The 25,427-nt window shown below is 42.1% G+C and overlaps 1 protein-coding gene across 4 annotated transcripts in view; it reads right to left on the bottom strand.

Moving 5' to 3' along the window:
• The window catches only part of SCML2 (Scm polycomb group protein like 2), a 102,081-nt gene that overhangs the window by 65,007 nt on the left and 11,647 nt on the right, over window positions 1-25,427 (bottom strand). For 2 of the 4 annotated variants that reach the window (XM_073665376.1, XM_073665377.1), the window contains exons 2-3: window positions 7,393-7,506; window positions 3,127-3,197 (exon numbers count right to left, since the gene is read on the bottom strand). In XM_073665376.1, coding sequence (XP_073521477.1) covers window positions 3,127-3,197; window positions 7,393-7,420 — 99 coding nt within the window. In that variant the 5' untranslated portion in view covers window positions 7,421-7,506. Of the gene's footprint in view, window positions 1-3,126; window positions 3,198-7,392; window positions 7,507-25,427 lie in introns of those variants that run through there. The other 2 variants (XM_073665378.1, XM_073665379.1) reach the window with 2 other exon arrangements.

The raw sequence follows: 25,427 nt of genomic DNA, 5'->3' as shown, positions 1-25,427 counted from the left end.
ACAAAAGTTTAAAAAAAGAAATGCCAGGAGTGATCAGTTAAGATTTTTTGTCCAATCCCCTCAAACCTTGGATCCCCTTCCCTCCTGCGCCTCAAGTTCAGTTTCCACCTTAGAAACTGTCACGGAGGAGGAAGTTACCAGGCTCCTCGTTTCTTCTCGCCCTACAGCCTGCACCAGTGACCCCATTCCCTCACATCTCCTTCAGTCTTACGCACCGGTTGTCACTAGCTACCTAACTAAAATATTTAACTTCTTTCTCATAGCATCTTTTCCTCTTCATTTAAACATGCCATCAAAACCACTCTACTAAAAAAATCCCTGGACCAGAACTGTTCAGCTAACTACAGACCAGTGTCTAATCTCCCCTTCATCTCTAAAATCCTAGAACACTTGGTCCACTCTCTGGTAATCCTCTATCTCATATAACGCTCTTCTTCTTGACCCTTTACAATTCGGTTTCTGCTTTTTACACAGTACTGAAACTGCCCTCACTAAAGTCTCTAATGATCTAAAGCAGGGGTCTCAAACTCGGCTGGGTATATGGGCCGCACATGGAAAAAATTTGAATTTGGGGGACCGCATTCTTTGCAGGTCAAAGTGACAATTTTAGTGATACCATTTTTTTTTGTATACACCATCTGAACATTTTTGCTGTGTTTATTTTATTTATAGCTTGGGTCGTTAGTACAGATGTGGCGATAATAAACGTGCACTTTTTGTGTTTAGTTTATATATAAAACAGCATTTTTAGTGGCAAAATATTTTTTTTTTTTTAATTTTTACAATTTTGTTTCCTCCAATTCGCTACATACAGTAACATTGTTTTACAATTAGCACCATATAGTAATTCTGGCAAACATCTAGTAGTAATGTGCCCCATCCTGGTGGTCCCCATCTTTCAGTAATATCCCCCATCCGGTAGTAATGCCCCATCCAGGTCCCCATCTGGTAGAATTGTCCCCTGCGCTGTTCTTCACACACATAAAAAAGACAAAAAAAATTCCTCTCACCTGTCCCCCGTTCCCTCGGTGTCCTTTGAGCACATGTGGCCCACAGGCACAGACCCCTTGACGATCCCAACCTGGTCCAGGAGGAGCAGGTTGGGTGGGGGGGGGGGTGGGCTCGGACTGAATCTTGAGGAACTCCAACAGTAAGGGTAAGAGGAGAAGAAGATGAGCCGGCAAATGATACACTAAAGGAGCGGTCAGAGAGGTAAGAGGAGAACCAAGAAAGAGCAGTTCATTTGAAGCCTATAGAGTGAGGCATAGCGAAGAGGAGCTGCAGTCACAGACCCCTTGACGATCCCGACCTAGTCCAGGAGGAGCCGCCGACAGCCGCACTGCATTGCAGCGCACTGCGCAGAGACCGGCTCTCTGCACAGCATTTACAATGCCAGCCGCCGGCCAATCAGAGGCGAGCAGCTGATATCTGCGTCCCAGCGCAGCGGCGTATGACGTCACTGCCATGCGCAGATGTCAGCTGCTGGCTTCCGATTGGCCGGCGGCTGGCATTGGAAATGCTGTGCAGAGAGCCGGTCTCTGCGCAGTGCGCTGCAATGCAGTGCGGCTGTCGGCGGCTCCTCCTGGACTAGGTCGGGATCGTCAAGGGGTCTGTGACTGCAGCTCCTCTTCGCTATGCCTCACTCTATAGGCCTCAAATGAACTGCTCTTTCTTGGTTCTCCTCTTACCTCTCTGACCGCTCCTTTAGTGTATCATTTGCCGGCTCATCTTCTTCTCCTCTTACCCTTACTGTTGGAGTTCCTCAAGATTCAGTCCGAGCCCCCACCCCCCCCCCACCCATTCTCCCTATATACTGCCCCTATTGGACAAACCATCAGCAGATTTGGCTTCTAACACCATCTATATGCTGATGACACCCAATTATACACATCATCTCCTGACATCATCCCTGAATTACTTCAAAATACCAAGGATTGTCTGTCTGCTGTCTGTAACATCATGTCCTCCCTCTATCTGAAACAAGATTGCTCCAAAATTGAACTTCTTGTGTTTTCCCCCTCTACTAACCTACCTATATCCGATATTGCAATTTCCTTGGGTGGTTCAATCATAACTCCCAAGCAGCATGCTCGCTGTCTTGGGGTGATATTTGACACATAACTTTCCCTTATTCCCTATATCTGATCACTCAGGTCACCAGCATCTAAAACACATCTCCAGAATCCGACCTTTTCTTACCTTTTAAATGGCAAAAACTCTTACTGTTGCTCTTATTCATTCTTGTCTGGACTACTGCAACTCTCTACTGATTGGTCTCCCTCTTCCGAAACTTTCCCCTCTCCAATCCGTCCTGAATGCAGCAGCCAGGGTCACATTTCTGTCCAGCCACTACAACAAAGCCTCCACCTTATGCCAGTCACTGCACTGGTTACCCATCCGCTACAGAGTACAATATAAACTTAGTGCTCTCACCCACAAAGTTCTCCAGAGTTCAGCACCACCATACATCTATTCCCTCATCTCTGCCTATCAACCTAACCATATTCTCCGTTCTGCAGCTGATCTAAGACTGACATTTTCCATAATCCCAACCTCCCACTTCCGTCTTCAAGACTTTTCTCATTCTGCACCAGTTTTCTGGAATGCACTACCTTGGAAAATCTGATTAATATTAAGCCCTACATTTTTAAGCGTGCTTTAAAAACACATCTATTTAGACAGGTTTGTCACCTCACTTCAATAATCTAACTCTCCCTTGTTCCCTCTTCTAATTATTCCTCAGATTCTGGTCCCCCTTATTCATCTGTTTCCACATCTACCACACACCGAATAGCACTTGGTAACTGTACTTAGACAGACACTGGCTGACTGGCTCATGCAGCTTCATATCTTAACCCTTTCGTATTATAATGATGGCTGGACCATATGATAAGCACTTTTTACCTATTGTATCCCCCCCCTATTTCCTTATAGATTGTAAGCTTGTGAAGAGGGTCCCCAATTCTCCTCTAACTGTTGCATTATGGTTACTTTGTAATATCTATATTGTCTGTACAAGTAGTGGCTCAATTGTAAAGTACTGCGGTATATGCTGGAGCTAAATAAATAAAATTATTATTAGGAGTGGTGGCAGGTCGTATTTAAGTCACTGGGAGAATAGCGTACCTGTGTAAAGTAGTGAGAAGTAGCTGCGACCGAACCAGTAACCTTCAAGTATTCTTCCCAGTTAAACATTTCTGAAAATAGACGAGAATTTACTGGATATAAACATGAAATGCCACGAAAGCAATCAGTCCACATTAACAGAATATATATTCCAGCTGTCAAAACAAGTATAAGACTGGTTTTAAATTATTCTCATCATCCTTGATTAAATGCCACAATTAGAATAAATAGATGTACATCATGAGATTCACTTATGATATGTCCAATATCAGGCAACAAATATTGCCAGAAAACAGACCACTGGTCTATGAAAATAGGTAGACCCAAGTCCTAGAAAACGGAATATTTGATTGCATTTATTAGGAATTAAAATGTGTGAGATCTCTAACATCCTGCTACTTTGAATGTCAGCCATCACTGCAGATTCTTGTGGTCCCTCAACAAAAGTCTATTGTTAGGGGGAACACGAGGGTCAAGAGTGTTCATTTTTAACAAATCAGATAAGCCATCACCCAAGGAATCTTGGCCTCCACACACATTATAGTTGGCCTAACAAGCCAATTTTGGGAGGATAGGTCAACCTTCTTATGTTTATGGGGGCTTCCCAACTCGCCCCAGACAGATAAGGTTCGGGCAGTTATAAGGTACCCGGCTGAAGTATCTGGCAGAGGCTTACTCCCCTTTCCCCAGAAACTGTGTAAAAACGAACGTTCATGTATATATGGCCGTAGTAAGGGTAAATAGCTATCTAGGGTGTATGGGCACCATTACTTCCCTCTCCCTATGGAGAAGACATGCATGCTTGGCCAAGGAGAGCAAGTGTATGGTGAAATGGGGTCAGAAGAAATAATTTCCAGATCTAAACTGTGTAGCCAGTTTTAGGCCAGTAGTAAAGTATACTTGCAAGAGTTGATGCTAATTGGTTCACGAATCCCATTCCAGCGGTCAAGACAGTGGTCTATGGCTGCTGCCCAGCAGCCAGAGTACTGTCCCTTACCTGAAGGCATTCACGGTTCTTCTTTTGGTCAGCCAGCATGGCGTGTCGTCACGTGTCAAGTAGCTTTGATGACATTGCGCCAGGCCGGCTAATCAAAAGAAGAGCCACAGATGCTGACAGCTAAAAGGAGGCAAACCTAATCCCCATGCAGTGGCAACAGATCACTGCTGTGACTGATGGAATGGGACATGTAAATAGATTCATACTGACCATTAGTTGCAATAGTTAATTTGCTGACCTGCTGCAAAAGCCTCGTCTAAAAAAGGTTAATATCATACTGTAGAGAGAAAACATGGTCATGCACATTAGATGGAAGGAGGTTGATGGCTGAACAATCACTGAGATTGCCTGCTAAATGATTACTATGCAGAAATAGCCAACAACATTTTAGTCCATATTGATCGTTACAGTCATTAAAACTGGAAATTTATCTTCCATTTCTCTTCAATGATAAAGGGTGAAGGATGATTAATATTTCTTGAAACATTCGATCAAACATCATTTATTGAAAAAAAAAATTCATCCAGATGAAAAATTCAACCTTAACCAATTTCATTTCAGATTATGACAGTGCGTCATCAGTCAGCTAAAACTATCAATATAGTCGGACACATTAGTTTATGTTGATTTCGACCAAAACAAACGTTGGCGGGTAAAATTTGACAAACGGACTATTCCGATCCTGAACACGCCATCATCTGGAAAAATGTTGTCCACGCTTGAATTCATTGGCCAATACAAAATATATTTTGTTCACAATCTATCGTTCCTTTAAAAACACCACTCTAGCATTTTTTTATTTCAGCACTGGAGTGGTGCTACTCTTGTAAGTTCCCTGCCCCTAGTATTATACTTACCAGCCGCCGTCTTCACCTTTTATTAACACCGCTCCAGTTGTCTTCTGAAGCTTATGACCTGCCGCATCACTCCAGTTGGGCGATTCAGAAGTCTATGAGAGCCAGAACCAGGTTCTCATAGACTTATATTGAGAGCTTGTGACTGTTACCTCTGACTTCTGGTCAGTCAGAAGCTGCGATCACAAGATGGAGGTGCGGGACCGAAACGGCACTGGAAATAGCTGAAGACGGCGGATGGTAAGTATGATACTAGGAAACTTAGATTACTAGCACCACTCCAGCAGTGAAAGAAAAAAAACAAAAAAAAAAAAACGCTGGAAGTGCTTTGAAGAAGTTTTCCAGAAAGATTGTCCTCTGGTGTATGGCCAGGTTGAACACCTATAATGGTCAATTTGGACTAAAGGTGTATGACTTCATCTGTGAAAGGATCAGTCACCAGACGATTGCTTGTTCAACCATCAAGCTACTTCTAGCTAATGTTTATGTGTGTTGTTATGGCTAAAATCATACATTATGATCAACTACAGTCCAATGGATGTGTCACCTTAATGTTTCTAGGTATGTCTGGCATTTTGGTAGTCTGCTATTTCTTTCACTACTAGGCAGGACAGAAAGGGGTTTGCTTTCAAGCTTTTTTTCATATTCCATACAGTGGGTACGGAAAGTATTCAGACCTCCTTAAATTTTTCACTCTTTGTTTCATTGCAGCCATTTGGTAAATTCTAAAAAGTTCATTTTTTTTCTCATTAAAGTACACTCTGCACCCCATCTTGACTGAAAAAAAAACAGAAATGTAGAAATGTTTGCAAATTTATTAAAAAAGAAAAACTGAAATATCACATGGTCATAAGTATTCAGACCCTTTGCTCAGTATTGAGTAGAAGCACCCTTTGAGCTAGTACAGCCATGAGTCTTCTTGGGAATGATGCAACACGTTTTTCACACCTGGATTTGGGGATGCTCTGCCATTCTTCCTTGCAGATCCTATCCAGTTCCATCAGGTTAGATGGTGAATGTTGGTGGACAGCCATTTTCAGGTCTCTCCAGAGATGCTCAATTGGGTTTAGATCAGGGCTCTGGCTGGGCCAGTCAAGAATGGTCACAGAGTTGTTCTGAAGCCACTCCTTTGTTATTTTAGCTGTGTGCTTAGGGTCATTGTCTTGTTGGAAGGTGAACCTTCAGCCAAGTCTGAGGTCCAGAGCACTCTGGAAGAGGTTTTCATCCAGGATATCTCTGTACTTGGCAGCATTCATGTTTCCTTCAATTGCAACCAGTCATCCTGTCCCTGCAGCTGAAAAACACCCCCATAGCATGATGCTGCCACCACCATGTTTCACTGTTGGGATTGTATTGGGCAGGTGATGATCAGTGCCTGGTTTTCTCCACACATGCCGCTTAGAAAAATCACCAAAAAGTTCTATCTTCGTCTGATCAGACCAGAGAATCTTATTTCTCATAGTCTGGGAGTCATTCATGTGTTTTTGAGCAAACTCTATGCGGGCTTTCATATGTCTTGCACTGAGGAGAGGCTTCCGTCGGGCCACTCTGCACACTGATGGAGGGCTGCTGTGATAGTTCACTTTGTGGAACTTTCTCCCATCTCCCTACTGCATCTCTGGAGCTCAGCCACAGTGATCTTGGGGTTCTTCTTTACCTCTCTCACCAAGGCTCTTCTCCCACGATTGCTCAGTTTGGCTGGACGGCCAGGTCTAGGAAGACTTCTGGTGGTCCCAAACTTCTTCTATTTAAGGATTGTGGAGGCCACTGTGCTCTTAGGAACCTTGAGTAATGCAGAAATTCTTTTGTAACCTTGGCCAGATCTGTGCCTTGCCACAATTCTGTCTCTGAACTCCTTGGGCAGTTCATTTGAGCTCATGATTCTCATTTGGTCTGACATGCACTGTGAGCTGTGAGGTCTTATATAGACAGGTGTGTGCCTTTCCAAATCAAGTCCTATCAGTTTAATTAAACACAGCTGGACTCCAATGAAGGAGTAGAACCATCTCAAGGAGGATCACAAGGAAATGGACAGCATGTGACTTAAATATGAGTGTCTTAGCAAAGGGTCTGAATACTTAGGACCATGTGATATTTCAGTTTTTCTTTTTTAATAAATTTGCAAAAATTTCTACATTCCTGTTTTTTTCAGTCAAGATGCACTTGACTCAGTACTTGATTCAGTCAAGTGTACTTTAATGAGAAAAAAATTAACTTTTTAGAATTTACCAAATGGCTGCAATGGAACAAAAAGTGTGAAATTTAAAGGAGTCTGAATACTTATCGTACCCACTGTATCTCAAGTTTTCCCATGTATAAAAATAACTTAAGATTATTAATAAGCAATGCGTTCTGTAACTTCTATACTGATAGGTAGACTATAACCAAGGGTGGGCATGGAAGAGATAGATCTACCTTTTGTTCTTTTTGGTGTAGTCTTCATAGTGAAGGTGCTCTTCAAACAAAGCTGTCCGGAAAGAAGCCGTTTAATGTCTTAATGGCCCTCTGTTCTCTCACCGTGGTGGCTTTCTAGAAAGAAAAAAGGGGGATGCAATTAAAACTAAACATAATCAAGATATTACAGGAGACAGCTCCAGCTCACTTTAATGCATGCATCTAGCTTCCCCCTCCCTTTACATCAGTCTATGGCTTTTAGGTAATATGTGGCAGAATTGTTATTTTATTTGCTTTAAGAAAAGCCAGGGTTTCAGGTATCCATAAACCACATGCGTGTGCTGTGAAGTAAAGAGCACAGACTCTGCTGACATAAATCAATGCCCTGCCTATTAGTCCTGACACTGGGGCACTGACATTTCCTGTTATCCCTCTTCTTCACACATAGGTGATAGAGGTCTTATTCCTATCAGTACCAGACAACACCTGACTGTTGCTGGAATTGTGGGGGTAGGCTTACCTTCACAAACTAAATAAACTTCTAGGAAATGCTGTAAGTTCTCTGGTGAGCGCACAATGAATCATTGCAAACTGCATTTCAAGAAGTAAATGACATTATGGGATAACCAAGTGTAATGAATCATTACATCAAACTATAACCTTTGCATGGAATGTTCGTTTTTTGATTATTTTTTATGGAAAAAGAAGGCATCTTACAAAGCACACAAAAAGCGGTGTGCACTCAAAACCCCTACAATTAAATTATTTGCTCAAAAGGAACCAGATCATATGAACCAGCTATCTCAGCCTCAATGGAGAAAATAACTTCCAAGCATTTTTAGCTCAATTCACACCACTAAGCTTTTATTAAAGTGCAATATAGATTTTCAGTTATTGCCAACTCGGTAGCATCCATAAACTTCTAAGGGCTTTCTTGATCTCAATGCAAACCACAGAAGTCTACGTGAAGCTGCAATAGCGGACACAGACAGAAAAGGTCCCCCTGTGCAAAAACAATATATGGGTCCTTTACAACCAAAGAGCTCATCATAATGCACAATTCCACCTGCTTTGGAGGTAAAAATGGGCCTCCTTACCTTTTGATATGTCCACCCCTGAAAAGCAGGGTATATGCATATCACTAGAGTTCTGCTCACAAAAAAAAATGCACTGCAGACTGGACCAGCAGATATTGGCTTTGCAGACACTTCCTGAAATGTCCTCCTTGACTTGAAAGTGTTGTCCAGTGATAACTTATTGATTGGTGGGGGTCCGACCCCTGGGACCGATCCACCAACGGTTGTTACAGGCACATGCCAGCTGATTAAATTAGCTGTCATGTGCAGGGAAAGATGCAGGCTCAGCATCGGAGCGCGCATCAAAGTCAAGGACATGACATATGACATATATATATATGCCATATGTTGTGGAGGGGTTAAAGCCGCACTCCCATCAAAATTTTTATCCCCTTAATATATTGCAGTCATCATATTATATAGCACTGTGTACTTACAATTGCTAATTTTTCCCTTCTACCAGCTAATTATCCAGAGAATCATAGAATGTTAGAGTTGGAAGGGACCTCCAGGGTCATCATGTCCAACCCCCTGCTCAATGCAGGTGTAGCGTCGGTGTCTCTGCCTCCTGCCGGGCAGAGACGCCGATCCCCTCACCGCCGCGGTCCCGGTCCGGAGTCCTCCGGCTCCCCACGCGCAGTTCCCCGGGCACTGTACTTGCGGTGTGCGCACCCTCTCTCTTAAAGGGGCCGCGCGCGCCGTCCTAAAGAGTCCCCAGTCAATGGCCGGAGGACTGTTGCTCCTATATTAGGCACCTCCTTCAAAATGGAGGTGCCTGTGCAAGGTTGTTGTTTGTGTGCTAACACTCTCCTCAGCCCTCAGGTTCCAGTGCCCGCCTGCCTGTCTTATCAGCCGTGCCCGCCTGCCTGTCTACCCGCATCACCGGCCTGTCTACCAGCCGTGCTCATCTGTTGTGCATGTCGGCTTCTGCCATCAGTCCCGTGGGAGTCGCCTGCTCTCACACAAGGTCCTTCCCAGACTGGCACCTGGTCCACCTGCCCGGTCCGGGAAGGCACTTAGTTACACCCCTCTGGTCCCTCCTTGCATCACAGCACAGAGGTTCCACCACCCGGATCCGTAACAGCAGGATTCACTAAACCATCTCAGACAGATGTCTGTCCAACCTCTGTTTGAAGGAGAACTCAGCACCTCTCGTGGCAGCCTGTTCCACTCATTGATCACCCTCATTGTCAAAAAGTTTTTTCTAATAGCTAATCTGTATCTTCTCCCTTTCAGTTTCATTCCATTGCTTCTCGTGTTTCCATGTGCAAATGAGAATAAGGATGACCCCTCTACACTGTGACAGCCCTTCAGATATTTTTAGATAGCTAATTAAGTCTCCGCTTGGCCTTCTTTTTTGCAGGCTAAACATTTCCAAACCCTTTAACCATTCCTCATAGGACATAGTTTGCAGTCCGCTCACCATCCTGGTAGCTCTTCTCAGAACTTGCTACAGTTTTTCTATGTATTTTTTAAAATGTATTTTCTTCTCTTTTCTCTGCTCTGTGTAGAAATAGGAAGTCTCTTGTCCCTGCAGGAGTCATCCCCCTCTTCAACTCCTGACCCAGCTGCTCCGCTCCCCCCTGCCAGGGATTTTGCAGTGACTTATGACAGAGAAAATTGACCTCCTGTTTCTACATAGAGAAGGATTCAGCTAGTCAGCTTTTAATCATGTGATGCTATAGACCTACTGGAAAAGAGAAGAATTAGCTGGGTAGAAAGGCAAAAAAAGCAATTGTAAGTACACAGTGCCAATAATATAATTATTGCAATATATTAAGAGGAGAAACATTTTCATTGGAGTGCTTCTTTAAGCTAGGAATTTACACTTGGATTTCTAATCTAAAATCTGCAGGAGTTTCTCAATCAAAAGTCATATTTTCAAGTATTTAACAAAGCAATACCAGCCAAGAGGGTAAACCTGGAAATTTAGGATCCTTATTTAAATGAATTGTTAAAATCTGCAGAAAAAAGTGTGTTTCTACAACAGAAATTGACATGCTGCAGATTTAAAAAGGTAACAAAAGCCAATTTCCCCTTAAAGGGGTATTCCCATCTCCAAGATCCTATCCCAATATGTAGTAGGTTTAATAAAAATAATATTAGCAAATACCTACAATTAGAAATGTAATATAGTTTTTCTGCTTTGCTATGTCTCTTTCCTCATGTGCAGGCATTGCAGGACCATGGTTAAGTCCACTGATAAAGCGAGTTAGTTAGCTAGTGGTTGTAACCATGGATACCTAAGGTTCTGCAAAGCCTGCGCATGAGGAAAGACATAGTGAATCAAAAAAACTATACTGCATGTCTAATTGGAGGCATTTGCTAATATTATTATTAGTACATATTGGGATAGGATCTTGGAGATGGGAATACCCCTTTAAATTCTGCAATGCTCAGTGTTATTGAAAATATATCAGCACTGAAGACAATAAGGAAAGGTTCACACATTCAGTATTTCACATCATTATTTCTAAGACCAAACCAGGAGTAAGTGAAAAATGCCTACGTGGTGACGTGTTTCTATTATACTTTTCCTCTGAGGCTACGTGCCCACGATTAGGAATAGCAGCGTTTTGTACGCAGCTCACCTGTGCTGTGTCCAACACACTGCGTTCTACAGTACAAGCGCAGTGGGTGGGATTTCTAGAAATCCCATGCCCACTGTGCTTGTTTTAGAAGCTGCGTAAACTCACTTGCGGCGTGGGTTTACAAGCCGCAGCATGTCAATTTCTGTAGTGGAGACAAGTCTCTGCTGCAGATTTTGACCAAAACACAGGGACACTGCGGGAGCAGACTACTACTACCTTCATCATTGTCCCTGCTGGTGCTGATCGCAGCGCCGACAGGGAACCATGATGAGGGCAGCGTTCTGCAACAGGCATTTGGGAACAGAGAATAACTGTAGCGCTGATTCCCAGGCGCCGATCCGTGTGATCCTGATGCGGCACACGGTTGTGACACGTGTGACACACACGGACACTGATATCTCTGGTACTGGTTCTTCCGCTATCAGAAATATACGGATGTGTGAAACCGGCCTTATACAGAATGGCCTGATGCACTCCAAGCAACCCTGCCACCTGCTTTTTCTAAGAAATCCAACAGACTCAGCATTCATGATCTGCATGTTTTTGAGTCTGTGTATTTGAATAATTGAAAGGGGATGTGTTCAAAATAATAGTAGTGTGGAGTTCAATTAGTGAGGTCAATCATTCTGTGAAGAAACCGATGTGAATCAGGTGGCCCTTATTTAAGGGTGAAGCCAGCACATGTTATACATGCATTTATCCTTGAAAGCATGAAAAATATGGGTATTTCGAGACATTGTCCAGAAGAACAGTGTACTTTGATTAAAAAGTTGATTGGAAAGGGTCAAACTTATAAAGAAGTGCAGACAATGATAGGCTGTTCAGCTAAAATGAGCTCTAATGCTTTAAAATGGAAAGCAAAACCAGAGATATGGAAGAAAACAGAAGACTACCATTCGAATGGATCGAAGAATAGCCAGAATGGCAAACGCTCAGCCAATGATCAGCTCCAGGATGATCAAAGACAGTCTTAAGTTACCTGTGAGTACTGTGACAGTTAGAAAATGCCTGTGTGAAGCTAATCTCTTAGCAAGAAGTCCCCGCAAATTCCCACGGTTAAAAAATACATGTACTGAAGCGGATACAATTTGCCAAAGAACACATCAACTGGCTTAAAAAGAAATGGAGAAACATTTTGTGGACGGATGAAAGTAAAATTGTTCTTTTTGGGTCCGAGGGCTGCAGACAGTTCGTCAGACGACCCCCAAACTCTGCATTCAAGCCACCGTACACTAGGAAGACAGTGAAGCATGGTGGTAAAAGCATCATGATATGGGCATGTTTCTCTTACTATGGTGCTGGACCTATTTAAAGCATACCAGGGATCATGGACCAGTTTGTATATATTAAAATACTTGAAGAGGTCATGTTGTCTTACGTTGAAGAGAATATGTACTTCAAATGGATGTTTCAACACTACAACGACCCGAAACACACCAGTAAACAAGCAAAATCTTGGTTCCAGTCCAACAAAATTGAGGTTATGGGGTGGCCAGCCCAATCCCCGGACCTTAATCCGATAGAACACTTGCGGGGTGACATAAAAAATGCAGTTTTTGAGGCAAAGCCAACAAATGCCAAAAAATTGTGCGATGTAGTCAAAGCATCCTGGGCTGGAATAACAGTTGGCAGGTGGCAGAAGTTGGTTGACTCTATGCAACATAGATGTGAAGCAATTCTAAAAAAACTGTAGTTATACAACTAAATATTAGGTTAGTGATTCACAGGAATGCTAAATCCTCAAAAAAAGAGTACATATTGTGAGTTTGTAAAAACAAATGCAGACCCTGGTATTTTTTAGAATAGCCCAATGTTCATTTTTTGTTATTTTCTGTAAAGTAGTTAAAATGATATACATTTCTCTTCATGTTTTGAAATAGAAAACCGTGTGCAATGTTCCCAATGCATGGAAATAAAAACTAGTATAAACATTGTGTGCTTAACTCATGTTTTTGAACACACTGCAATTATTTTAAACACTACTGTAACTATGCTCTTGCTATGTACTGTGTAATGGCTGTGTTTTACCGTACAGGAACATGGTCTGATCATACCACAGCTCCTGGGCAGGAACGAAGCAAAAGAGTATACAGACATTACAGCATGGGATTGCAGCTGATTATTTATTTGAGATAAAATATTGCCTAAAAGCAGGCAGTGAAATGTTTTGCCTCACAAAAAGAATCAGCTGCGATCCCGTGCTGCGGTATCTGCATATTCCATTTCTCCTTTCCTTGTGACACCTGGTGAAATCCGATGATGACATGTTGGCATCACAATCTGTCAGTAGTTCAGCCTTTGGCTTAGGGCCTGTGTCAAAGTGTAGAAAAGTCTATAAAATGCTGGAGAAGTAGTAATAAAGGCAACAGATGAAGAATAGAGAATAGAAGGAGAGGAGGGGGCACCCTGGATAGTGATAGATATTATCCCCAGGATCAAAGAAAAGTTCACAGCCTGAATCTAAAGACACCAAACATTAATACACTGCAGAGACGCGGCACATAATGTGAGCACATTAGCAAAGTGAGAATCGCCCTTATTCTGCATTTTATTTAACAAAGGTTTAAATCTCGCTTTTAAGTGTCAGTTGCTTAAGGATCAGGGGATTTCTGCTTGTAATCATATGATTTTGATGTTCACATCAAACCAGTCACTCCTTTGAAGCCACTTCTGAGTTAGTTATTTGTATTAAAGCGCTCACGTGTTTGTGATTCTTTCAGCTTTCTAGCATATGTCCTTTAACAAAATCAATGCCTGGTGGACATGGTACGTGTGGAATTACATACAATGCTCTGATCTGAGCCGAGATACAGAAACAGACTATTCAAATCTAGTGAATCCATCAAAAGTGTAGAATAAAGGAAAAAAAAAAGATTAAAAGGAGGTGTGCACACATTATGTATTTGTTGCTCAGTGCAATTTTGTCACAAAACTGAAGCATTTTCTAGTACCAGTGAAGTGAATGAGGCTCCTGAAGACTCACGCACACTTTGCTTATTTTTCCCTTGCAGATTTAAAGCAGTGTCAAATCTGCAGAATGTCAATTCTTTCAGTGTTTTTGTAATGTTTTTTTCACTCATTCCTATGCATGGGAAAAAACGCAGGCAGCAAAAACGCACATATTTTAAGCTGCGTTTTTCCTTTCAAGAGATGTTTTAGGTGCAGAAATGTCTGCAGCAAATACATAATGTGTGCACATACCCTTGTAAGTGTGCTTGATGAAGTGCGCTCAATTCTTGTAGACTGTAAGCCTGTAAGGCATGGATGGCGAATCTTTTTTCTGCCAAGGGCCATTTGTATATTTATACCATCCTTCGGGGGGCGCACAAATCATGTGCTAACTCCATCCCTAAAGTTCATCTTGGCGCTAACACTGGTGTCGGGACGTAATCTTTCATTGCACGCGCCTCAGCATTCAGTAGTGAACGCTGTGTGCAAGTGCTCACAGAGCAAGAAGAAAGTAATGGGCCAGCAGCCGTCAAAATACAGCTGTCGCTGCAAGCACTGCGGTCTCCGGGAATCTGCCCAGGGGCTGGATAAAAGGTCATCGGGGGAGTAAACAGCCCGGCAGGCCTGAGCTTCCCCACCCCTGCTGTAAGGGCAGGGTCCTCCCCTGTGTACCAGATTGTCATTGTTTGTTTATTGTAATTTAGATTTATATTTTGTATGTAAACCCCTTTTCACATATACAGCACTATGGAATTAATGGTGCTCAAAAAAGAAAATAATTCTTGTAAAACTACACAGTGGGAAATACATTTTATATGATTCTGTAAAGGTTAATTGCAGAAAACTAGTGTTTATTCTATGTTGCCCATCGGAGTCATTGCAAAAAAAAAACCTGATTATGCTAAACATTAAACCCATATATATTACGGGGCCATGAGAGAATGCATCCTAATAAAAACACTGTGAAAACAATAGCGCAACACTGAGAAAAAAACAAATGATTCCAGAATAAAACAGCTCATTCTGTCCATACTAGTAGAAACGAAGCATTAGACAAATAGAGTAGCAGATACTTTCTATGTAATACTAGTGTGATACCAGTACATGTATAACCTAAAAAGGACATGTCCTGACATCAAAAAGCCACTTACCCAGACAAACTGCTCTTGTCATAGTGATAGTTAACGTCCTCTACCATGGGAAATACTTTTCAGAGCAATGGGTCCTCTTAGCAGCTGGAAGGCCATGTGTGACCTGCACCATCAAACACAAATGTGTCCTCTGATTCCAGAGCAGGTATGGAGCAGATGAAAGAGTGCGGCTCCTCCTCGCCAGCCAGCTGTATTTTACTACCACTTTTGTTCACTGTAGATACCATAAACATCCTTAGGTCTGAATGGGAGCTGCTACAAGTTAAACAGTTTGCCAGGCAGGTGTTCACTTTGCTCACTGCTATATATCGGCAAACTGAGAAAATGCAGTATGCTTGGGTTTACTGTTTAGCAAAGTTAAAATGCAGTCATGAAGTATAAAGGTTCTCAGACACAACAGAACACTGTTCCTGTGATTCCCACAGTAAGGGTACATTCACACAAGCGTATAAAAAATCATTCAGTCTCATCCAGAAAAATGGGACGATTTTTTTGTCACTTCGTCACCCGTATGCAAACCATATAAAATCAATTTATTTATTTATTTTTTTAACACCAGCAGCTATTAATCATTTACAGGACCATTTACAGTTTCCTATGTTACAGAGTTGCAATATATCCGTAAAAATCGGACGCTATACTGTGCCTCCATACGGCATCCAATTTTTTTGCGCACCCATAATCTTAAATAGGCTAGTCTGGAGCATGCTGTGATTTTTTCACACTTAGATTTTGTCAGTGGGAAAAAAAATAAAAAATAATCACTAATCTGCACTGCCTACCCCATTGAATAATATTGGTCCGAATGCAGTCCTTTTTTTAACGGACAACACTCGGACCAAAAGTATGGTTGTGTGATCAAGCTCTATAAGATAGTTTCCAAAGGAGTTTTACATTCTCAAGCAAACTAATTTGTTACGGGTTGCTTAATCAGATATTCAGAGGATGTGCTAATTGTTTCTAACTGGTAAACATATTTCTCTAACAAGGTTGTATCTGCTTTCTTCTAAAACATCTCCACGCCTAACCAAAAGTTGTATGTGGTGTTGCAGCTTAGACCCATTCACTTTCATTAAAATCGGCGCTATAGTCTTTTGTAAAAAGCACTTCATGCAGTTATATCATACCTGCTCGTTTAGTCATAGGGGTGCTCTTCACTTCATTCAGTCCGGCTTGTCGTCACCCACTCAGTTTGAATTGTTCCCGGGTTTGCGCCAACGTCACATGAATATCCCTGTTGAAATCCCGCGCTTGCGCACAGTATACTGTCAGCCACGCTTGCACAATGAGTATTTTAAAGCTGCGCTTGCGCAGTGAAGCTGTGTTTAGTTCCTAGCTCCACTGACTGTGTGCGCATGCATGGGAGCCGCTCGTCACAGCACACACGAATGAGCAAGCGCGACTTTAAAATACACACTGCGCAGGTGTGGCTGACAGTATACAGTGCGCAAGCGTGGGATTTCAACAGGAATATTCATGTGACATCGGCACAAACTCGGGGGCAATTCAAACTGAGTGGGTGGCAACAAGCCGGACTGAATGAAGTGAAGAGCACCCCTATGACTAAACGAGCAGGAATGATATAAGTGCTTTTTACAAAAGATTATAGCACCGATTTTAATGAAAAAAGTGTGTTAGTGCACATTGCATCACTAACAACAACCTGGGGGCAGTGTACATGATCCAACTGACATGAAAGGTTCCCTTTAATAGAGATGAGCTACAATACTTAACAACCCCAGTGTAGCAGCCATGTTTTTCTAATAGAGTACAGCCTCTTGGAGGAGTCATTCTAGGCAGGGATGAGTAGATAATTATTGTTACTATAAGAGGTATGTGTTTTTCAGAACACCCTATTTATGCAAGAAAGCAGGGCTACTACCTATCACAAAGACCCACTGTATGAATATAAAGTTGAATATATCTATTGTGCACTATAGTATCTATTTATACAGCACAGCTCATGATAAACTCTCCAATTCACTGTGAATCAGTCAGTGAGCTATTCTGAAGGCAGGATCTGTAAGGCCAAGTTCACACGACCATGTGATTGCTCAGGCCAGTCAAGCCTGCAGTTTGCAGATGTGACGGGGTCTAATTGCAGCTTTCTGTGCTTGTCTACATCTGTGGTTTTTACCATGTGGAAAACTGCTCAACGTTCATTGGTCAGTGTGCTGTCCATGTACAATCTGCTGCGCATAAGGACAATGCATTGACCAGAAATACATTTGTGTGAACAAGGCTTACTTTTAGGGCTCATTCAGATGAGCAGTGCATTAATGCTGATCCGGTTGTCTAATGAATGCGCCTTTTCTGGGGCAGCTGCAGGCTGCTATTTTTAGGCTGGGGAGGGCTAAATATCCATGGACCTTTCCAGCCTGAAAATACCAGCCCTCAACTGACTGCTTTACTTTGGCTGGTTATCCAAAATGGGGGGGGGGGTGAACACCCACATTGTTTTTTTTGTTTTTTTAATTAATTAAAAAAATGGCATGGGGCCCCTCTATTTTTGATAACCAGCAAAGATAAAGCAGATAGCTGAGGGCTGCAGCCCGCAGCTGTCTGCTTTACCTGCGTTTGTTATCAAAAATAAGGGGGAACCCAAGTCTTTTTTTTTTTTTTAAACATGCTGCGCTGGCCAATCACAGCCCTACCAATACTTCGCATTTGTATGATGGTGCCAGAAGTTCCACAACGGAAAAGCTTGTTGATTGGCTAAGCTGAAGCCATTCAATAAGCTTTGTTCATGCTACCGAACCCGAACAGTAACACAGACTTCCGTGAGAAGTCCGTGTTCTGAATCTGTGCATGGAAACTAGGTATCCGGTAAGACCCCGAACTTTACCGTTCGGCTTTGCCCATCACTACTATTAACCTGCAGATTAACTCCATATCTGAAGAGGAAGTGTTTTTTGACATGATAGGTTCTCTTTAATTTTGCACCAAATTCATCAAACAGCATGCCCCACTTTAAACTGTTAATGCAAAAAAAACAGCTTACAAGAACAAAAAGAAAAATCACTCTAAAAAAATGAAAATAATAAAATCAGCCCCTAAAAGGGAACTTGTCATCTGAATGAATCTGCGCCTGTCTGCACAATTTCAAACAGATATATTTTACTCTGAAACGCCCCGGCATTGCAGGCACGCTCATTGGTGGAAAGGTGTCAGTATTTGCATGATTACTGCTGTATGGTGTTGCAGCACTACATGCATTGTGATAACTTCATTTAATCACTACTTACCTAGAAAGTGACTGGTATGATGGCATGACTCATAAAATGTGTTCTCTGATGATTATTGATATCACACATGCACAGGAAGGTTCATTTAGACAAATTATCTCACCCTTGTAGGGCAGGGCTACAAACTTCTGTCACAAACAAAAAGTCTCATTTAATTAATGGGACTTTCCAACTTAAAATCGTGCAACTTGCTGAGCAACTTTTTATTCTACGTTGTTTGTTGGTTGTTGTTTTTTCAGTGATATTGTAGCATGCAACAGTCAGGCTGTGTGCCCACGATGCGTTTTTCAAGCGTTTACGCTGCGTAAACGCTTGGTAAACCTTCCCCCATGGTCTCCAATGCAATTCCGCACTTTCAATGCCCATGCTGCGGATTTTTCCGCAGCGTTTATGCTGCGCTCAAAAATCCGCAGCATTACCAATTATTTTGCGGAAGTGCTGCGTTTTCGCCGCCATTGACTTGCATTAGAACGCGCCAATTCCGCAAGACTGCATCTGTACTTGCGTAATTGGCGCGTTCTAATGTGCAGATGGTACCCGGGTGTGGAGGACAGGAGACTCTCCTCCACACCCAGGTATCATTAAAAGCTGTAAAAAAAAGAATAAAATAAAAAATAAAGATTATATTCACCTTCCGACGGCCCCCAGACTCCTTCCCTGTGCTTGCCGACAGATCGCGTAGGACGGCAGGTCTTTCAGTACAGCGCACCGCGATCTTCCGGCAGCCAGCACAGGAGCGCAGCAAGTCTCGGGGGCCATCAGAAGGTAAGTATGGGTTTATTTTTTTATTTTTAACCATTCTCTCAGGTCACACTATATAAATCCATGCCGTTTGCATGGATTTATATAGTGTGACCAAGTTGTCAAGCACTTTCCAAGTGATGCTAAAATCGCTTGGAAAGTGCTTGTCTATCCGCATACGGAAAGGTCAGTGGGTAACCGCTCCATTTCCGCATGTCCCTGGCAGGAAAACGCATGTACAATCCGCATGTAAAATCCGCATGCGTTTTTTTCTGCCAGGGAGATGCAGAAATGCTCAGGAAAAAATCCTGAGCATTTCTGCATCGTGGGCACATAGCCTCATAAACATCACATGCACACTGGAGTCTTACCATTTTATTAAAAACCACACCCCTCAAATCCTTCAAAACTGCTGTCAGATTTTTTTTTTAACCCTTCAGGTGCTACATAGGAATTAATGCAAAGTGGAAGAGAAAAAAAATAAATTGTAATTTTTCCACTAAACTGTTGCTTTAGCCTCAATTTTTTCACTGTACAATTAATAGCACGAGATAATGGACCCCACAATTTGTTACCCAGTTTCTTCTGAGAGGGCAGATACCCCACATGTGGTCAGAAACCTCTGTTTGAACAAATGGCAGGGCTCGGAAGGGAAGGAGCACCATTTGAATTTTGGAACACAAATTTGGCTGAAATAGATTGTGGGCGCCATGTCGTATTTGCAGGGTCCCTAAGGTGCCTAAACAGCAGAAACCCCCCACAAGTCACCCCATTCTGGAAATTGCACCCCTCAAGGATTTTATCCAGTGGTATAGTGAGCATTTTGAACTCACAGGTATTACACAGAATTTGATAACATTAGGCCATCATATTGAAAATTTTCATTTTTTTCATGAAAAAGTTGCTTTAGCCCCAAATGTTTCACTTTTGCCAGAGGTAACATGAAAAAGTGGACCCCACAGTTTGTTAACCACTTTCTTCTGAGAGCGGCGATACCAGATATGTAGTAAAAAATTTCTGTTTCGACACACAGCGGTGCTCGGAAGGGAAGAAGCGATATTCAGTATTTGGAATGTAAATTTGGATGCAGACACCATCTCTTATTTGCAGAGCTCCAGCGGTACCAAAACAGCAGAAACCCCCACAAGTGATGCCATTTTGAAAACTAGACCCATCAATGAATTCATCTAAGGATGTGTTGAGCAGGTTGAAAGCGTAGGTGCTTCACAGAACTTTTTAAAATGTGGATGTGAAAAGGAAAATTAGTTTTTTCCACTAAAATGATGTTTTAGGCCCAAATTTGTAATTTTCACAATGGATAACAGGAGAAAACGGACCCCATAATTTGTTATGCAATTTCTTCCGAATGCGATGATATGTGGTCAAAAACTGCTGTTTGAGAACATAGTAAGGCTCAGAAAGGAAAGAGCGCTATTTGATTTTTGGAGCGTAAATTTGTCTGGAATAGATTGTGAATGTCGCATTTGTAGACCCGCTTACATGCCAAAACAGCAACAACAAAAAAAAAACACAAGTGACCCCATTTTGGAAACTAGACCCCTCAATGAATTCATCTATTTATGTACTGAGCATTTTTTGCCTACAAGTGATTCACAAAACTTTATAACATTTAGATGTGAAAACAAAAATGTTATTTTTTCCACTAAAATACTGTTTTAGCACCAAATTTATAATTTACATGAGGGGTAATAGGAGAAAATGGACTCCATCATTTGTTTTGTAAATTTTTACTGAACATATGCAGTACCCCATATGTGATTGTACAGTACTGTTTGAGCACATCTGATGGGAAGGAGCGCTACTTGGCTTTTAGAACGCAGATTCCATTTGAATAGATTGTGAACTCCATTAGAAGAGCCCCTGAGGTGCCTGATCAGCAGAAACCTCCCCAAGTGACCCCATATTGGAAAGTTCACTGTTTAAGGAATTCATTTGGGGTGTAGGGAGTATTTTGAACCCACAGGTGCCTCACAGATTTTTTTTTAAAACATTGGGACGTGGAAATATAGCATTTAAGTGGTAAAAAAAATATATATTTTTTTTTATTTGCTGCAAATTTGTCAGTTACACAAGGATTAATAGTAGGGCAGTGGAGTCAGTAAGCCAAACCTCCAACTCCAAACTCCATGACTCCGGAGTCTCCGGCTCCACAGCCCTGCCTCACTACTGAACATGTACATAAAGTGCAGCACAGACTCATCTCCACTAAAAGCCTAGATCCATAGACCAGGAATAGGACAGACATTTATAGGACATTTCATAACTTTCCCAAATTCTTATGAAAACATTTACAGAACATTCTGCATTGAACTACTGAACCCAATTTATTATATATTTTAGGAGTCAGTCCATTTTATACCAACTTCATGACTAAGACTCCACAGTCCTGGTTAATAGGTGAAACTGGACTCCCAAACTTGGTGATGCTCCATATGTCATCAGAAATTACTGTTTGGCCACACGTCAGGGCTCAGAAAGAAGGAAGGAGCGCTATTTGGTGCACAGATTTTGCTAGAAAAGCTTGCAGGCAACATCTGCAGAACCCTTAAGGTGCCAGAACAGCAGGAACACCCCAAAAAGTGACCCATTGTATGGATTGCACCTCTCAATGAATCCATCTACAGCTGCAGTGACTATTTTGTAACATCCACAATGTACTTTTTTTCTGAACAGGAAATATGCCAGTTTATTGGCCATACATTGTGCCCCTATAGAGTGTAGCACCTCCATAGAGTGTGCCTAGATTGTGCTACTGGAGACACATACCTCGTAAATTGTTAATTGGGCTCTCCCCACTACAATAATGCCAAACATGTAGCCGCTTACTGCGGTTTAGGCACAGCGAGGCATCTGGATTTCAGAGCGCAGAATTCACTGGATTTTATTTGAGGGGGTGTTGGAGATGTGTCTCTTTTCCAGAGTCCTTGTTCTACCAGTAACGTGAGAACCCCCTATAATTACAGCGACAGATGACTGACCTCAGTGGGGGCTGGTTTTGTACGGGATACATTAGGTTTTCTGTTGGTAACATTTTGGGGTACAAAGCCTTATACTGGAAGCGTTCAAAGAATGTTATGTGCCCACGATGCAGAAATGCTCCGGATTTTTCCTGAGTATTTCTGCATCTCCCCTGGCAGAAAAAACGCATGCGGATTGTACATGCGTTTTCCTGCCAGGGACTTTCGGATGTGAAGCGTTCTTCACTTGCATTTCCGCATGCGGGTGTCAAGCGCTTTCCAAGCAATTTTAGCATCACTTGGAAAGTGCTTGACAACGTGGTCACACTATATAAATCCATGCAAACAGCATGGATTTATATAGTGTGACCCGAGAGAATGTATAAAAATAAAAAATAAATCTATACTTACCTTCCGATGGCCCCCGTGTGTCTTGCTTCACTCGGTGCTGACTGCTGGCAGATCGCGGTACACTGCACTGAAGGACCTGCCGACGTCAGCATCGCGTGACCCATCACATGACTATGACGTCAGCGCAGGTCCTTCAGTCCATCGCGATTTGCCGGCATGAGAGGAGGAGCGCAGCGGGGGCCGTCAGAAGGTAAGTATCATATCTATTTTTTTATTTAATCTTTTTTTCACAGTTTCTATGGTACCCGAGTCCGGAGGAGAGTCTCCTCTCCTCTAGATCTGGGTACCATCCGCACATTAGAACGCATGCATTCCGAATGTGTTTATCTAGTGATGCATAATCCATGCGGTCTAATGCAAGTCAATGGCGGCGAAAAAGCAGCGCTTCCGCAAAATAATTGGTAGTGCTGCGTTTTTTTCCGCAATGATAATCCGCAGCGAAAATTTCCGCAGCATGTGCATAGCACATGCGGATTATCATTGGGGAACATTGCTGCCCTTCTACCATGCGTTTTTTTCCGCAATGATAATCCGTAGCGGAAATTTCCGCAGCACATGCGGATTATCATTGGGAAACATGGCAGACCTTCTACCATGTGTTTTTTAAGCGTTTCTGCAGTGTTTTTGCCGCTGCGGAAACGCTTAAAAAAACGCATCGTGGGCACACAGCCTAAGGTTGGGATCACACCCTTTTTTGATCGCTTTTTAATCAGATTTTTCAGATGCAGAATGAACAAAAACCAGCAATTTAGCAAGGCTGTAGAGCCCATTTTGGTGGAGTCGGTATAAAATGGACAGACTCCTAAAATATATAATAAATTGAGTACAGTAGTTCAATGCAGTTTGTGGGGGATATTTCTTTCAGAAGAATTTGGGAAAGTTATGAAATGTCCTATAAATGTCTGTCCTATTCCTGATCTAAGGGTCTAGACTTTTAGCTGAGATGAATCTGTGCTACAGTACATTTATCACTTAAAAATGAGCCATGTATGAGGGAGTCGGTGTCATGGAAATTGAGGAGTCGGAGGTTTGGCTTACAGACTCCACAGCCCTGCAGTTTAGTTATTGTTTTACTTTTTATTTAAGACAGATTTGTTCCTTAAGGTCATTAATATTACAGGCATACCAGATTTATATAGTTTTTTTATGCTTTGCTACTTTTACAGACTAAAATCAATATTTTACAAAAAAAATGTGTTTTTGCATCACCATATTCTGAGAGCTGTAACTTTTTTACTTTTTTGCCAAATGAGCCATATTAGGGCTTGTTTTTTGCAGGACGGTTTGGAGTTTTCTTTTATACAATTTTTTTTTATACCTATGACTTTTTGATCGCATTTTATTAACTTTTTTGTGTGTCAGTATCAGGGTTGTGGAGTCGGTATACATTTTAGTGGAGTCGGCATTAAATGGACCAACTCCGATTCCTAAAATACATAATAAATTGGGTACAGTAGTTCAATGCTGGATGTGCTGTAAATTTTTGCATAATAATTTTGGAAAGTTATGAAATGTCCTATAAATGTCTGTCCTAGTCCTGATCTAAGAATCTAAGCAGTAAGTTGAGATAAATCTGTGCAACACTTTATGTACATGCTAATGATGAGAGAGCGTGCTCAGATAAGATGTTATCCGAGTATCTTCGGCGTGATCTGCTAGTATCCTGCGGCATGTTTTGCGGCGATAGACAGATGCAACACATGCAGGGATTGCCTATTTGTTAAATAGCATGTGTAAATAACATGACAGTTTTATAGATTGAGTTGTTCCGGACGCCGCAATACCAATTATATGTATTTTTTTTTTGTTTTATCACAAGGGCTACATTTTTGGTGGCTAAACTGCTTTTCATGATTTTTGCACGCTTTTTTTTATTTTATTACATATTTCATGCAACTTTTTATTACTTTTTCACCAAGTCCCAAGGTGGGACATGTATATTTTTTACTTTGATCACTGGTCTCATGCATTGCAGTGAATGAGACCTGTCAGGCTCTCATTGACAGAACCTGTGAGACCCGGCTTATAGAAGGATGCTGCAGACCACCATTCCCTGGGTTCATCAGACAACCTCATAGTACCATTGCAATGATGGGCACCAGTGATTATGATCGAGGAGGGTCGATCTTGCCAAAAAGGTCTTTTAACCACTTAGACACCGTGTGATTGATAGCGGTATTTATGGGGGTTAATCAGCCCCGATCGGTTTCAAAACTTGCTGGGGCCAATACTGCAGGGTGTCAGCTGCCAACTGCGGGATTTACGCCCGTGAGGGGGCGCTATTTGCTTATTCCTCAGCACCGTTAAAAAGCGGTGCTGAGGTATAAGGCCCCTTAATGACCGCCGTTAAAAGGTGTATTGGCAATCATTATGGGGTTAAAGATCAAAAGGATCGGCAGTCCGAAATCAGACATGCTACATCTCTATCTCCCCTGAGATCATCTATGGGGGGGGCCATCCATACACCTTAAGCTGTCTGCAGAACATGTTGATATCGCTGAGTACAGCTGACGTTAGTTTGATGTGTAGATGTGTATGGAGCTCTAAAAGGGGTTGTCCACTACTCGGACAACCCCTTCTGAATCCTACGTTTGCCCGCAGTAAAATAATAACACTTATAGTCACCTCCGACCTCTATCTGAGGAAAAGAAATCGGATATTTACGTGCCCCATAGAATAACATTACAGGTGCGATCAGATGTTTTATCAGATCGCACTCAGACCCATACGGTCATGTGCACAAGCCCTAAAGGTAAGCTATTTATGGGCGGTATATCACCTACAAGGCTATGTGCTTGGTTTACATTGTCATTTAGGACTGACAGATTCCCTTTAATAATACCCTAAGTCACACAGTACAGAAAAATTGCTGGAGTGCTGCTTTAAGCCTTTTTCTTTATATTTTTTCTCTTCT

This window comes from Phyllobates terribilis, unplaced genomic scaffold (assembly GCF_046119375.1).
Source record: "Phyllobates terribilis strain yellow unplaced genomic scaffold, ASM4611937v1 Scaffold_2__4_contigs__length_985480577, whole genome shotgun sequence".
Lineage (NCBI taxonomy): Eukaryota > Metazoa > Chordata > Amphibia > Anura > Dendrobatidae > Phyllobates > Phyllobates terribilis.
This window is presented reverse-complemented; position numbering and strand designations above follow the sequence as displayed.